Source organism: Pempheris klunzingeri, chromosome 16 (genome assembly GCF_042242105.1).
Source record: "Pempheris klunzingeri isolate RE-2024b chromosome 16, fPemKlu1.hap1, whole genome shotgun sequence".
Classification (NCBI taxonomy): Eukaryota; Metazoa; Chordata; class Actinopteri; order Acropomatiformes; family Pempheridae; genus Pempheris; species Pempheris klunzingeri.
In genome coordinates, this window is record NC_092027.1 from 9,106,011 (window position 1) to 9,122,720 (window position 16,710).

The window sequence follows — 16,710 nt, forward strand, 5'->3', positions numbered from 1 at the left end:
ACAAGCCGATTATTGAAGGCTACTGAGCCCTCTCTGTCAATTTGCGTCCGTCCTCTCATGGTCAAACAGGGGCGGACACAATAGGCTACACCTGAGGCTGGAGCTTAAGTTCTTCCTTTTACAGAAGGCAGGTTTTATTCATCACAGGACAGTACTTTTATCAATGGATGCTGCAACTTTTTATGGATTTATATTGTGAGAGTTGGGAAAAGACCTGCAATGTGTATGTGGGACTGTAGAGGGACCTCCTACTACTTTTTTTAGTTGCTGTATTTTATTTTTCCATCTTTCTTTAAAGTGTTTCAGAGTTGTTGTTGTTGTTTTTTGTAAAATAACTCTAAGAGAATGCAGCAAATGGAAATGACAGCTGCTGAAAACTTTATAAGTAAGTGAGCTTTACAATCAGGCCCCAACAAGTCAAATCACAGGGACTAAAGAGTCCTCTTTGGTTTGCCCATTTTTAAGTGCAAGGTGTAAAAATGTCCAGCCTCCCCAGGAGTCCAGAGGTCCCAAGAGGCGTCAGCGAGAGTCCAACTCACAAACCAGAGACACCCAAGTACCGCAGCTGGGGAAACCTTCGCTTCTCCAGATGGAGAAGTACCTCCCAGAGGACGACCCCGCCTGGTACCCCGTCCCCGAGGACAAACAAGAAGAGCGAGGTGAACAGGACACTCCTCTCCTTGGTCAAGACTCACAATGACGACTACACAGCAGATCCTGATGGCCTGCTGGACATCAACGAGGAGGACGATGGAGGCGGCAATGCGGCCGAGCAGGACCACTCCACCTACTTCCAGAGGCAGTTTGGATCCATGCTGCAGCCCGGGGTCAACAAGTTCTCCCTGCGCATGTTTGGGAGTCATAAGGGTGTTGCTGCTGAACAGGCCAGGGTCAAGAGCTTTGGAGTGTGGATCATCCACCCCTACAGTGACTTCAGGTAATGATGAGGCTGAATTGCTTAACCTCAGTTTTTAATTTCAGTGCAATGTTTTGGGAAAATTGTCTACATTATCTCTGCAGAAAACTGACTTAAGTGCACAAGTCAATAACATTTTGCAAAGGCTAGATTCCTCATATCTTCATTGATCTTTCATAAACTTCAAAGCATCCAGTTACAATCCAGCCAAACAGCCTGCGTTGGTGCTCAGAGCCGATTTTTCCAAGGACAGACTGCAGTACATCAGCTGATGTCACGGTTCCTAGCACATGATAAGGAGATGAAGGGATTTGATTAGTGATACAGTATATAGGACAAGATCATCTGGATTAATGATACCGTTGGTGGCTCCCTTTCTCCATGTTTATGAGGAGGGAGGACAACATTCATTGACCCTGATGATTAAAGTGAACCGGTGAGTTCCATTTGAAAAACATCCAAAAGCATCTTGCACTAGTCTGGCCTCACTTCTGGAGGATTTGTCAGATCATTCAGCTTTTTCAGAGCTGAGCAACATCTTAGCAGTGATGCCCAAACCGTCCGTCTGTGCGGTCACTAATAATAGCCGCCATCAAATTTAAACAATTTTTAAACATCAGGCCTGTGACAGACAGAAAGGATAAAACCCATGCACAGGGATTATTGCCCATAAGAATCCCTATAATTCCAATCTTGCTCTATTATGCAATAATACACAGACAGCTGAGGGGGGGATTACAGAGGGCCTGCTCTCCTTAAACCTTATGTTCCAACTTCCTCTTCAAAATGCATGAGCTGGAACAGCACATTTTTTGGTGTATGGTGTTTCCTGTATATTTTCCAATATGAATCCACTTAAAAAATTATTAGACAAGCAAATTTGTGTGTGTGTGTATACAAACATATAGATTTGTATATTTGCTTGGCAACAGGCAGTAACAGTGAAGCCAGGGATGCCCTTGTTTGCACAGAGTTGCTGTGATTGGGTAGTTATGTGCTAGCTAACACCTGATTGATTTTTTGAAGTAAATAAATAAATACAAATGATTAAAAACTAAACAAAGAAACTAAACACAAAGGTACAAGTGCTCACAGGCTTATTTTTTAAATCCTTTAAAAGGAACCCTTCAATAACATATTGTTAGTGACCTGAAATGGTCAAAATAAGTTATTTCAACCAAAATCAGAATGAAATAATATTGTTTACTGCAGCTTTAAGTAATTAGTTCTGCAGTTATTTGGTCATGAATAAAAGCATCGGACAAATTCAAATTTAGACTGAGAGGATTCCCAAAATTAATATCATTCTTCATTCAACGGGAATTCCTGTCATGGCGATCCAACCAATAGTTGTTGAAACATTTAACTCAAAACCAGAAATGTCGTGGTGGCACAGGAGGAAAAGTCAGGGGATCATGAAAGTCATTAAGATTCATCCTCTGAGGGCCACGAATGTCTGTACATATAATCATAATAATACATTTATTTAATAGTTGCTGAGATATGTCTAACCCTAACCCTGCTGGCCGAGGTTGCCACCCCTGCAGCGATGCCACTACTATGGCTAAAAGGACAAATGATAGAAAAAATGGCGGGTAGTTGTTTATATTAACAGAATATGTAACCTACCCGTCAAAAATTGTCAGACCTTTTTAGTCATTTATGACTTTTGTTGCTTTAAATAGATACAAATTAAACCTCACTGATAAGCCAAGTCAATCCTGGATTCAGATTGAACATAAAACGCTATCAAACTACATGTCTGTTCTTGTACCACTCCCCCTGTTATTAATAGCTCATCTAAAAGGCCTTTAATACAGCAGAATCAGCTTCATGTGAACAGTTATGATGCCATCCAGAGTCTTTGGTGGAGTTATTGGCAGCGGGCAGCCACTAATCTGTTGCAACATGAGAGGAGATGATAAGTAGTCATGTAAACTAGCGTGTCGACACAGAGGACATGGACACAAGAGATTGACGGAGGGATAAACGTGAATGAGAATGGCAAACTAATCTATCAGTTCCTGTACGTCTGCTCCGACAGGCTGAAGAAGAGGGTCATTTTCTCACAGGGTGCACGAGGCAAAAGGTGAAGGTCGTCAAAAATAGCCTGGTTCATATTCTGTGACAGTGCAACTGTAATGAACGACAGGCTGAGAGCGAGAGACCCAAAGTGATTGACACTTGATGGAAACAATCTGTAAGGAAACCCAAACCATGAAGCCGTGGTGTATAACGAGATACTGGAGACCTAAAGGAAAATGGGTCCGACATGACATGAAGCAGACAGTGATGAGTGCGGATGTGTACAGCACAGCACAGACGTCTGGGCTTCAACATCCTGAATGCTGCAGACAGGCATGTGCAGTGGTAGTGACGTTTTCTTTTCTTCACTGTCTTCTTCATTGTCTTCTTTGATGGTGTATTGAGCCTGATGAGGTAAACGTCATGCATTTTTAATCAGAGGGTTCCTCCTGTGACAGGAGCTGTTATGATAGTAAGGGTCACTCTGAAATGGGTCATTCCCTGGACCACATACTGTCCTCCTGGTTGGATGAATTCACTTGGCCTTCATAGCTGTTTCAAATTCTCTAGCTTAAAGGAATAGTTTGACATTTTTGGAATCGTGCTTATTCGCTTACTTGGTTGTAGTATAACAGATCAACACCGCTCTCTGATCTGTCCGGTAAGAAAGTGAATATACTTTGCAATAACAGAAATGTGAGTTACGATGATTAGTTAGCCAACCAGCTAAGCTTAGCTAAACATCTTTTGGAGCCATACTTAACCCACAGACATGCTAATGGCATCAATCTTCTCATTTACTGCTTTTTAAAAAAGCAAATGCCAGTAAGTGCATTTCCTAAAATATCATCCTATAATTTGAAATTCTGATTTTCAGTGTCTCTTTAACAGGAGCACCTGAAGGTTGTCCAGTACAACTACAGTCTTGTCTGCTGGCCACTGAGCAGCTGAGCATGCTACTGGTCTGGGAAGTGAACCAGCAACCATACTGTATTTAAGTGAGCAGTGTGTCGCTATCTAGTGAATACTGTATGATGCAAAGATACACTGGAGGAGTTGCAGCTACAAAAACCCTGTTTGGGTGACATCAATAGACCCTAACAATATTTATTATTATTATTAGTAGTAGTAGTAGTTGTTGTAGTAGTCATAGTAGTAGTAGTAGTAGTAGTTGTTGTAGTAGTCGTAGTAGTAGTAGTAGTTGTAGTAGTATAATCCACAAACATGGAGGTGGCCAGTCATATAATATATTTTTTTATTCTTAGCATGTCTGTTAGCCTGCAAAACACGTTTATCTTATTAACTTCCCTCAGATTTTTTGAGTATCATAATATGTTACAGTAATAGATTTTCATTTAAATAAATGTCTGTTAAGTCACTATCTGTCACTGAATGAGGTAACATAATACACTGATACACAGCGCTTGCATTTGCGGTATTACTAGAAGATTAGAACTGCATGTCGGTGGCGACATTACTGGGAAAGCAGCACACAGTTAGTGGCGTGTTTTGTATCAGCCAGCAGTGGTTGTTCCGTCAGAGAGTGTAGGCAGAGATAACGCAGCAGATGCTTTTATAATATGATACATGCATCAATTCACTTTTGTGTGAAGCAGTGTGCATTTTTTTTTTACTGATGTTGTCTATTGCAAGCAAATCCACTGCTATCTGACTGATGTTACACAGGCCACACTCACGTTCTATTACTGCTTATTGCAGAGATTTAAGATTGTTTTAGCTTTAATACGTTTAAGAACAGTTTGTGTTTAAGTTGAACAACAGTCTGGCTGTTGTTTTAGGGAAAACCAAACATTTTGAGGGAAATGCTCAGTACTAGTAATGACACACACTGTCCACCTCATTTATGTACAGTAGAAACTGGAGTCAACTCCAGCTGTCGCTCCTCGTTTTGAGCAGAACTCCTTTGTAACCACATTGAGTGTGAACTTGGCTGTAATACGCACTAAAATGAGGAGCAAAAAACTCAGCTTGTGGGGTCAGTTGTTACCAGAATTATTTTCATAATTAATCAACAGAATTATTTTAATAATTAATGTTACAGTTACAGTTACAACACAAGATAATGGACACTTAATGTACAAGTTGCATCTCTGTACAGCAATATGAAAAAATATTTTGGGTTTAGATTTACAAGTAAATAACAAAATAAATGCTCACAGGTTTACATCTGCACACCCTCAACCTCCCACCTCTCCTCTTCTGTCCAGGTTTTACTGGGACATCGTGATGCTGCTGTTGATGATGAGCAATCTGGTCATTTTGCCCTGGGGAATCACCTTCTTTGAAGACCAGAACACCACGCCCTGGATCACCTTTAACGTCCTGTCTGACACTCTCTTCCTCATGGACCTGGTTTTCAATTTCCGCACGGGCATCGCGGGAGAGGACAGCCACATCATCCTGGACCCCAAAGAGATCCGCATGCATTATCTCCGCACCTGGTTCCTGGTGGACTTCATCTCCTCCATCCCTGTCGACTACATCTTCCTCATCGTCGACCTGGAGGCCCGGTACGAGTCGTCTGATGTGTACCGCACAGCCCGCGCCCTCCGCATAGTCCGCTTCACCAAGATCCTCAGTCTGCTGCGTCTTCTCCGACTGTCTCGCCTCATCCGATACATCCATCAGTGGGAAGAGGTAAACAGCAAGGCTGAGAGAGAGAAAAGCTCTTAATGATATAAAAAACTATTTTCCCAGTTTCATGTTGTGTTTTTCCTCCATACAACTTTTTCTCTGTCAGATTTTCCACATGACATATGACCTGGCCAGCGCCGTGGTCCGTATAGTCAACTTGATAGGCATGATGCTGCTGTTGTGCCACTGGGACGGCTGCCTGACTTTCATGGTCCCAATGCTGCAAGACTTCCCCTCAGACTGCTGGGTATCCAAAAATAACATGGTGGTAAGTACAGGTTCATTAATGCATTCCCACACACATAACGCATATCACAACCTGGCCAATCTTTATAGATATAGAGGTTGGACCTTCCTAAAAAGATCCTATGAAGTTTCATGGAAAAAATCTATGTCTTAAGCTTTTATTCTTTTTATGTGTTGAATTGGATGCTTGCTGTTTGACAACATTTGACCAAAGGACTGTCTAGATTAATTTGGCAATTCTTTGGTATATAATAAAAGAATAGTTTACCACACTGTTTGATACACCGTCTTTGCTTTCTTGCCAAGAGTTAAATGAGAAGAATGACACCAGTCTCATGTCTGTGCAGTAGGTTAATTATGAAGCTACAGCCAGCAGCCAGTTAGCTTAGCTTTGCACAAATAAAATCTACTCACCAGCACACTTAAGAACCACTTATGGATATGTCATTATGATATGTTGTAATATGATGACATGTTATTTTGTTAAAATTTACATGCCAGACTATTTCCTATTTCCTGGACAGGCCTAGTATCTTCCTGGTTCTCTTTTTAAACAATGTTAATTTTCTCCATAGTTAATACCAAATGAAATTAATTTGATGGCCCCGACACACACACAGACACATATATATATACACAGTGTGATGTGATCTGTTGAAATATAATGAGAACATATAAGTTATAAGGTATAAGGTTTTGGCAACATTGTTGTTAAAACTTTACAACACTGAGTTGAAATCAGTTCCTGGAAATTTCTAGGAAATTGTGAGGATGGTAAAGTAATGTTACCAGAAACTTACTCACCCTTCATCCATGTGGCTTTTCTTACCCGACCGAATTATGATCATAGCCACATAAAGTATATTTTCCTATGACAACATTACTGTCTGCTCCTCAGAATTCGACATGGCACCTACAGTACTCCTACGCCCTGTTCATGGCCATGAGTCACATGCTGTGTATTGGATACGGCGCCCACCCTCCAGAGGGCTTGACTGACGTCTGGCTCACCATGATCAGTATGGTCGTGGGGGCCACCTGCTACGCCATGTTCCTTGGTCACGCAACTAATCTGGTCGGCTCCTTGGACGCATCACATCGCCAGTATCAAGAGAAGGTAATCACCTGTGCAGATTAACAAACTGAAACATTTTGACCTACAGCTTCGTTTTTTTTCGCGCCCCAGGAGCTTCACGTGGATGCTTATGTGATTCTGTCTGTGAGGTTTAATATCGGAGCCATGCTTTATATCATAGACTTGCTTGTACTTTATTCGTGGAAGCTGTGCCAAATGCCCAGAGAATGTGTGTATTATCTAATGGATTTTGTGGCCTTACTGTGACCCTTTCCAGGGGATTTTCACGAGATAAAGCAGAATGGATGTTAGACAAATGGCGGCACCTTTGTTTTGGAGCCCTGTTTGCTAATGCCCATTACAAATGAGTTTGTAATCCACTTATGTCTGGAAAAAAAACCTGTGAAACAAATAGAATAAATGCATAATTATTGTGCTTGGAAATAATTCAGCGAACACATGGTAGAAAATGTGACACATGACATCGGCCGTGTGGAATATCCTCATGAAAGTCAAAACACAATGTGTTTTTGTGAACATTTTCAGTATAAGCAAGTGGAGCAGTACATGTCGTTCCATAAGCTGCCAGCAGATGTAAGACAGAGGATCCATGATTATTACGAGCAGCGATTCCAAGGCAAGATGTTTGACGAGGACAGCATCCTCGGAGAGCTCAGTGACCCACTGAAGGAGGTTTGTTGTTCATTAAACCTTTGATTTGACCTCCTGTTTCTGTTTTATTGACACATCCCCACACAGAGCCAAATTTAGACCTGAGCAATATGGTTGAAGTGCATATATCTATTAATCTGCTGATTTTTTTTTGATTAATTGTTGATATAATAATAGATTGATTTATGACATGTCAGAAAACTGGGAAAAATATATTCTATCATCATTTGTTATATAATTTCTCAATGCTAAAATGCTACACAGTCCAAATTTTCAGCTTCTCAAATGTTAGTATTTAGCGCATGTCTTTGTCATTAATGTCATATATTTTCACTATTTATAAAGATGATTCATAGAATGATGAATCGAACATATAAAAAGAGCGCTCACACACACACACAGTGTGTTGGATAGTAAATTGTGTGCAGATGTGACGGTATTTCTCACTCTCACTATGACGGTGTCTCGATCTCCTCTCCTCTTTCTTGCCACCATGCAGGAGATTGTCAGCTATAACTGCCGTGGGCTTGTAGCGAACATGCCACTGTTTGCCAACACTGACCCTCACTTTGTGACGGTGATCCTGACCAAACTGCGTTTCGAGGTTTTCCAACCCGCAGACTTGATTATACGAGAAGGAACGCTGGGGCGGAAAATGTACTTCATCCAGCACGGTACCGTCACTGTCATCCCACGTGGCAGTAGGGAGATTACGCTCAACGATGGAGCATATTTTGGAGGTAAATCATTTGTCACTGATTTCAACTTTTAAATAGTTCCCCATCAAATATATATGTGTGTAAGGCTGCAGTGTCCAATTATTTTCTATTATCAGTTCATCTGACAATAGTTTTCTTAATCAGCTGACTTAGTGTTTGGTCTAGAAATGTTAGAAAACAGTGAAAAATATGATTTCACAATTTCCCAAAACCAAAGTAGACCTCTTCAGTTTGCTTGTTTTGTTCAACAAGCAATCTCAGAGTCAAACATATTTACTGTCTTGGCAGACTAAAACACAGTAACTGAGAGTGGTGTTATGCAATTTAACTTTTGGAAAGAAAGCGAAATATTGTATTCTCCAATAGATCAAACCGTTACTCTAAAGGTTAAACTGAGTCTCTCTTTGTTGGTTCAGAGATCTGCCTGCTAACCCAAGGACGCCGCACAGCCTCAGTGAAGGCCGAGACCTACTGTCGCCTTTACTCCCTGAGTGTGGACAGTTTCAACGAGGTCCTGGAGGAGCATCCTCTCATGAGGAGGGCGTTTGAGAGTGTGGCTGTGGACCGACTGGGCCGGGTAGCTCGCAGGCCCAGTTATCAGCCTCCCACGCCGGAGTGACTTCCTCGCTAGCGACAGAGAGAGACTCCAGGCAGAAACATGGAGGACATTTTTGTCATTCTTTGGCTGAACTTGACCACATGAGAAAGAAACTATCAATGTAAATTTTACTTATTGCTGTTCAATGATCAATCACCTGATGGACACCCTCACTTTTATTTATTAACACATTATTGCTGCACTTAGTTGATAATAAAATCGGAACTTCAGTTTAATTTTATTACTTGAATCTCGACAAGCTACATGATACATTTTTGTGTTAGACCTTTGTACACTTTTCACGTGAGATCCATTGTGTAATTCACAAACTGATGATGATGATGATGATGATGATTTCTTCAGCAGCTTGCATTTTTGGTTATTTGTGTGTTTTTTACCAGTGGCAACACCAGCGTTATGAATCATTTCCAGTTTCCTGTGTGCTCTCTGAGAATGCAGTGTCATTATCTATCACATCATGATCGATCATCATCATTCGAATGAGCACACAGGGGCACCAGCTGGGTGATTTATCATGCAGCCGTATGTATGTAGCTATTTAAATGATCACTCAGGTCTGTAGGTTAAATCAGGATTTAATACCAACGTTCACAGAGGATAAGCTGCTCTGATGTAACAACTCTGACTGCACAGAGACAGACTGTATGCAGTTTTGCTTTACATCACTGTTTATATTGCCACATTTCCTGATGAAGTGCTAATCTGAAAAATCTATTTTCTCTACAGTTTAGTATCCAGTATTATGAGGCATGATTTTTCTTTGCTTTGTTACATTTTCTTAAGTTACTCACTTATATTTTAAACTCCACCTTAATTGGTTTTAATTTTCTGCAGGTAATTTATTTGCAAACATACATTTTACTTTAAAGATGAATGAAGAAAATAAACCATTCTGTTAATTAGCAGATAATAAAGGTGAATTTAATGTCAGAAAAAAACACATGACAGATAACTGTTACGGACCAAGGCAGCTAAATGGAATTCAGTTACAATTAAAGTTAATATTTACACTTGTGATTGTCCTGATATGATGTCAAGATTTCGGCTGTAAAAAAAAGGCCAAAAGAAAGACAGGGGAGCCTTAGTCACTGCTTATTTTCTGCTTCAGAACAGAGGAAACACTGTTATTGATAAGACAAAGAATCATCTATTAGTCATCTTCTCTTATGTATGTGTGCTGTTAGTATTGTAGTGATTCATACAGTAGTATAGTAATGGTTTTTCTTTCAGATTAATTTGATGCAGACAAAGAAATGTCATCCATTTTAGAGTCATACATAGTTAAAATCACCTTAATTTGTTACATGTCTACTATAATGCTGATAATGCCTATCCATTTCATTATTCAAGCTTTTGGATGAATGATGATGTCATGTAAATATTGATATTTCCACCCTCTAAACGTAAATATAAAAAAAATGTATTTTTACCTATGCAGCTTGTTTAAAAGTTGTCATTTATAATTGCCTGAGCGTGAACACACACACACCACTGATTAAAGAAATACTCTGATCTTTCACTTAAGAAAAAGTAGTGCCAATATAATATAATATTCCCATATTATCACCAGTAAATATTATTATGTAAAGCAAAAGTCCTCACTTTGTACAAAGGCCTATTTCAGAGTGTTAAATATTATTTGATTCGATTCGATTCGATTCGATTCGATTCGATTCGATTATTTTTTATTATTATAATATTTCAATGTTGAAGCTGGTTGAGGTGGAGCTTGAACTATTGTAAAGTATGGTGTTGAAGACCATAAACAATGCATTATCTTTTATCATATAACTTTTTTGTGTGATGATATACATATTTTGTATATTTCAAGTCTCGTTTCTAAAATAGGTATAGTTGAGTAAAAAGTGCAGTATTTTCCCTCTGAGGTGTAGTGCAGCTGAAGTCTAGTCTAGATGGAAATACGTAAGTGCTGCAAAAGTAACTCTGAACACACACATACACACATATGCCTATGGTTACATAAGTCGCTTTTGGAGTATTTTTATAGACATTAATTTCCTTGAGACTTACCCTAATCCTAACCACTATTTGCCTAAGCCTGACCTTTGACCACTGACCCAAAAATCAACATTTTACCAGTTTTTGACCTGGATCAGCTGCTCTAATGTGTCTGCTGTGTGACCCGGACCCGCCCAGACTGTTCTTGTTACAAAATATTTCTATTTATTTTCATGCGGACTATGTTGTGCAACCAACACTTTAAATAACCCACCTCAGCGCTACAGCTGTGTTTTTGGTGACAACATCCGGGTCCTGAGCGCAGCCACTTCCGGTGTATATTTCATAAACTCGGGACGAAGAGAAGGTAAGAAGGTCCGACTGTCTGCTAGTTTACATCAAAACATTCATCGACTAATCGTCTTTTATCCAGTTGTTATTGACTAATTCATTTATGTGCTGACAATTAGACTTTTGGTTGCTGCGTCCTGAATCCGCTGCTTTTAATCTGACATGGCAAGGTTAACCGCCAGCTAATGTTAGCTTAGCTACAGCTAGCTGTATGAGCATGGAGGTCAGTGTGGGCTCTTAACATTATATTTAAGCGAAGGTAATGGAGTTAAGATCTATCTATAATTATTGTGACTCTTTATAAGCATTTTGACTCAATAAAAAACATTGCTAGCATTCCTCGTCACCTCTGTTAGCTAACTCTTCGCATCTCTGACATAACAACACCACACAAGAAGTTACACAAGACCTCCGACAAAGCTAATCCAGGGTCAAAACAAATGTAATTCAAATATCTATTATTCGGCACTAAAAATGAAAGTTAATCCAGTGTTGCCTAGATTACCTCTAGTATTATCACATTGAAATGAAATGCGGCTGCAGATCCAGAAACAGATCCAGCGACCACATCCTCTCACCTGCTTTTGTTTTGGTGTGTAATTAGTTTAGACAGTTAGTCAGACAGTTATGTTATTACAGCAGTTTATAGCACGACGCCTGTTTTCATACTAATATGTTTTCAGGTCAGATGATAGTGTCATTAAGATATATAGTGCAGTTCATACAGTACAGTTCATTTGATTGATCGGTTGATGCTGTGGATCACTGGAAAATCAAATTAGCATTTTTATTGTAAGCTACTATACTTTAGTTTTGCATATAGCGATAATTGGGTGTTTTGTTTTTTCGCTCTAGTGCTGATAACATACCTGAGTTTAATCATTTGTTCCAACCCTAACTGTGTTAGCCCCATATTTTGTGTTAAATTAAACTAAATTGACTTTTTCAGTCTCACTTCTGCATTTGATTTGTTGTGTTGTGTCTCTCCTCCCTGCATCCCAGGAAGGATGCTGTCCCTGACTCGAGCGGTGGTGAGCGGGGTGGCCCGTGCCCCAGCTGCTGTCAGTCAGGGTGGAGTGACTGCTATCACCCGATTCAACAGCACAGCACAGGTAACTTTCCTATATTTTCTTAAAACTAAAAACTTAAATGTTAACAATAGCGTTAATCTTATTAATCCTATCTTATTTCCCAGAGTGCTCCTAAGAAAACAACATATGGACCTCTGGCAGATGAGGACAGAATTTTCACAAACCTTTATGGCCGTCATGACTGGAGGTAACAGCCCTGATGCTATTCTCATGTGCTCTGTAAAATCTAAAACATTATATTCCTATTGGTTTGATCCTCTTACATAATACAAAATCATGTACTTAGCAATAAAAGTAAAAAAAAAAGTATTTAGTTATGCATGTTTTTGACCAGACACCTGCTCATATCTGCATTTCAGGCTGAAGGGGGCTTTAAAGCGTGGTGACTGGTACAAGACTAAGGAGATCCTTTTGAAGGGAGTCGACTGGATCCTCAATGAGGTCAAGGTGTCTGGCCTGCGTGGGAGAGGTGGAGCTGGTTTCCCAACAGGCATGAAGTGGAGCTTCATGAACAAGCCCAGCGATGGCAGGTCAGTGAAAAGACAGACAGATGAAAGCACATCTACTCTTTTTTTAGTCAATGTTTTCATGTCATTTTACCAAGACAAATGTCGGATAGAGCGGTGGCTGCTCCGGGGGGAAAAGTTTGCTCTACTAAACCCAGTTGTAATTTCTTGCTTTAGGCCAAAGTATCTGGTGGTAAACGCAGACGAGGGAGAACCTGGCACCTGTAAGGACAGGGAGATTATGAGGAATGACCCACACAAGCTGGTGGAAGGCTGCTTGATCGCTGGGAGGGCCATGGGGGCGCGTGCTGCTTATATCTATATCAGAGGAGAGTTCTACAATGAGTCGTCCAACCTGCAGGTGAAATAGAAAACATCATAACATTTACAATATGTACTATAGAATCACAAAATGAAAGTTTGCGTTTGAGTAGTCACTTTGGAAAACAGCACTTCAACATTTCACCTTACATTTTTGTAATATTCTTTATTGTGTTGTAATAATTTGAAGGGAAATTCAAACAATGTTCAGAACAGAACACACATCCAACTCAATGTTCCTGTACATGATATGTTTCCTCCAGTGTTTAAACCGTGCCCTTATTTTTTTTCATTGGTCCCTCATTGAATATACTTATTACTGCCTTCATGCACATTTTTAAGAGCTCCAAAGCATTATAGCACTCATCATGAATGAATAGGTAATAGTAATCTAAGCTAAGCATACATTTCTCAGAGTTCAAGAAGGAACATAAATGTTCAAATCCATTTCTCTTCATTTCATTACACATTGTGCAATTTTTTCAGATTAGGGTTAACCAAACATGCTGTTTACAATATGGATTTCTGTGTTGTCTTAACTGGGATATTTGTGACATAGTGCAGGCGGAGTACACTCATGACTGTAAAAGTAGATATATGTACAATACAAGGTATGATAGCACTGATTAGACTATGTATTCTTCCTGTTAAAGCATAATGTTTTTAATATCTGTTATTAAGGTGGCTATCAATGAGGCTTATGCTGCTGGGCTCATTGGAAAGAACGCTTGTGGCTCCGGTTACGATTTTGATGTGTTTGTGATGCGTGGTGCTGGAGCGTACATCTGTGGAGAGGAGACTGCTCTTATTGAGTCCCTGGAGGGAAAGCAGGGGAAGCCCCGTCTGAAGCCTCCATTTCCTGCTGATGTGGGTGAGTTCTGGTGCGCAGAGTGAGATAAAATCTATAAAAACATGGACGAAATCCTGTTAGTCCTTCAGTCTACTAGAGAGTAAAAACACAGTGTACTACAGCTGGCCAAAAGCAGTTCTGAAATATCTACCTCGTTTCTGCTGTCTTAAAGGTGTGTTTGGTTGCCCAACAACTGTTGCCAATGTGGAGACTGTATCGGTGGCACCTACCATCTGTCGTCGTGGAGGCTCATGGTTTTTGGGCTTTGGCAGAGAGAGAAACTCCGGCACAAAGCTCTTCAACATCTCTGGCCATGTGAACCACCCGTGCACCGTAGAGGAGGAGATGTCCGTCCCTCTGAAAGACCTCATTGAGAGGCATGCAGGTACACATCACTCTGTGATTGTAGTAGAGAATAGACTGAGATGTTTGTAAATGATTAAGTGAAACTGAAAAGGGAAAATCTAAATGCATCATGGGTTTATCTGCATGCATTTTCCCATGCCACATGGAGAGAGGGTTCATGGACTGAAAAGATTAGGACAGCTTAACGTAAGCACAACCTACGTTAATGCAGTTTTTAAAACTTAATTGAAATGAACATCTGTCTGGTAGGTGGGGTGCGTGGTGGTTGGGATAACCTGCTGGCTGTAATCCCTGGTGGCTCCTCAACACCCCTCATTCCCAAGAATGTATGTGAAGAGGTGCTGATGGACTTTGACGGCCTCATTCAGGCTCAGACTGGCCTGGGTACAGCTGCAATTATTGTCATGGACAAATCTGTAAGTTTGTCGCCTCTGCAGCATAATTCATCGCACACAAAGAAACCATCAAACATCTTTTACATTTGTTGGTGTGCTGTTTTTGCAGACCGACATTATCAGAGCCATCGCCCGCCTGATCGAGTTCTACAAACATGAGAGCTGCGGCCAGTGCACACCCTGCAGAGAAGGTAAGCGCTACCTCAGTGTGTCTACAGAGATGGACCTTTTTAAGATGCTTCTGATCATGACAGTGATAGACCTGCAACCTCAGTGTAAAATTACTGTTTTGCCAATGGAGTCTTGCTTTGAACTAACTGATGTAACAGCTATTCCTGGTTAATAAAAAGGATTGCCCAGGTCTATATTAGGAGAGATACTTTCTGTACTGTTGTCAAACACAGGCAATTTTTGCACACTTTTAGTGGATGTGCTTTGATAAATACATTACAACCATTACTGCCCGTTCGCCCCCATGCTTGGTTGCTGGCTGAATCGGTGTACTTTGACCAATTCCATTTTGTGCCTACTGGTCATTTTGAATCAAAAATATAAAAAAAATTAGGTCCAGATTTAAAAATATCGCAGTTATCCTTAAACACTACACACATCGGGACTGAGTCTGGGTTTTTCAAACTTACATTTATTTTTCCCCTTTCGTCTGTTTCTGTAGGAGTGGACTGGATGAATAAGATGATGTGGCGTTTTGTGCAAGGTGATGCAAAGCCAGCAGAGATCGACATGATTTGGGAGCTCAGTAAGCAGATTGAAGGACACACTATCTGTGCCCTGGGAGACGGTGCAGCATGGCCAGTGCAGGTAAACACATTACCATACTGACATGGCCATTTAACCTTTACCATTCCTTTCTAGGAACACTTTCACCACTGTTTTTTGTAAATATATGTATACTAACATACTATACTTAATCTTTATTGATTTTTAATTTTTTCTCTGTATTCTCTTTTCCGTGTTCTCAGGGATTGATCAGGCACTTCAGGCCAGTGATGGAAAGCCGAATTTCTGAATACCAGCAGATGCAGCAGGCCAGGGCTTAAATGGTTCCTCTAACCTCTTGAACTCATTCTTCTGCCTCATATGTCCTTAACCCTGTGCTTGTGTCATTGACAAATTATTTAAAGCGATAATGTGCCGTCTTATCACCTCATCATCAAGTTTTGCATTGATGTGTCTGCCTTGTCTGGTAAAGTTACCAATAAAATTCTATGAACCTTGAACTAGAGTTCTGATTTGTGTTCTACATGCAGAAAACTGTGAGAATGAGCACCTAACAACAATAGTTTTATTTATATTTTCCAGCTAAATAGTTTCAGTTTATGAGTTGTTTATAATAATTTCCACAAAATGCTGAAACATTGCAGGTGTTATGCAAATATTTTTCCTTCTCTACCTGTTTTTGATCAATGTAATGTTTTTGTAACTATAAACATAGAAAAAAATTGCAAAATCTAATGTTGATTAAATCTATAAACAGTACAGTATTATGTCCAAAGTAATCTCGCGATAACTCCGTGCTCTGCGGCTGTGCCCGCATCATGTGACGTGGGTAGGATATTCACCCCAGCGAGACTTCATTTCTATGGACGTTTCCAACGGTAAGAAATAGATGCGTTTTTGAATTGTTTACAAAGAAGCAGGTAAAAAATAATCGTCATTCATCGCTTTGATGCAGCTTGAAAGTGCATAAGTACAAAACGAAAGTAAACAAAGGCAACACAATGTTGTTTCACAATATTGTTACAGTATATAAGTATATGAGCTGTGCATGACGACCACTGTCTGCTGCCTCCATCCTCCTGTCAACTAGCCCAGGCCTAATGTTACCTGTTTATGTTTTTATTTTAGGACTAGTTTCCCCGAAGTGAATAAAAACCCAACTCTCTTCATGTGTCTTAGAGTTATACCATGTTTTCATTAACCCTA

At 40.1% G+C, this 16,710-nt stretch overlaps 2 protein-coding genes across 2 annotated transcripts; both read left to right on the plus strand.

The window, feature by feature from the left end:
- The first annotated feature begins 479 nt into the window (after positions 1–479).
- On the plus strand, positions 480–9,469 carry hcn3 (hyperpolarization activated cyclic nucleotide-gated potassium channel 3). The gene is made up of 8 exons (XM_070846856.1): positions 480–937; positions 5,170–5,599; positions 5,703–5,864; positions 6,741–6,959; positions 7,464–7,610; positions 8,089–8,329; positions 8,725–8,902; positions 9,394–9,469. Exons 1-8 carry the CDS (start codon positions 480–482, stop codon positions 9,467–9,469), a joined length of 1,911 nt encoding a protein of 636 aa, XP_070702957.1.
- Positions 9,470–11,232: 1,763 nt separating this feature from the next.
- Positions 11,233–16,004, plus strand: ndufv1 (NADH:ubiquinone oxidoreductase core subunit V1). Its single transcript, XM_070845964.1, has 11 exons — positions 11,233–11,253; positions 12,240–12,349; positions 12,433–12,515; positions 12,688–12,858; positions 13,012–13,195; positions 13,837–14,026; positions 14,178–14,390; positions 14,621–14,787; positions 14,876–14,957; positions 15,440–15,585; positions 15,747–16,004. Exons 2-11 carry the CDS (start codon positions 12,245–12,247, stop codon positions 15,822–15,824), a joined length of 1,419 nt encoding a protein of 472 aa, XP_070702065.1. The 5' UTR covers positions 11,233–11,253; positions 12,240–12,244; the 3' UTR covers positions 15,825–16,004.
- The last annotated feature ends 706 nt before the right edge of the window (positions 16,005–16,710 follow it).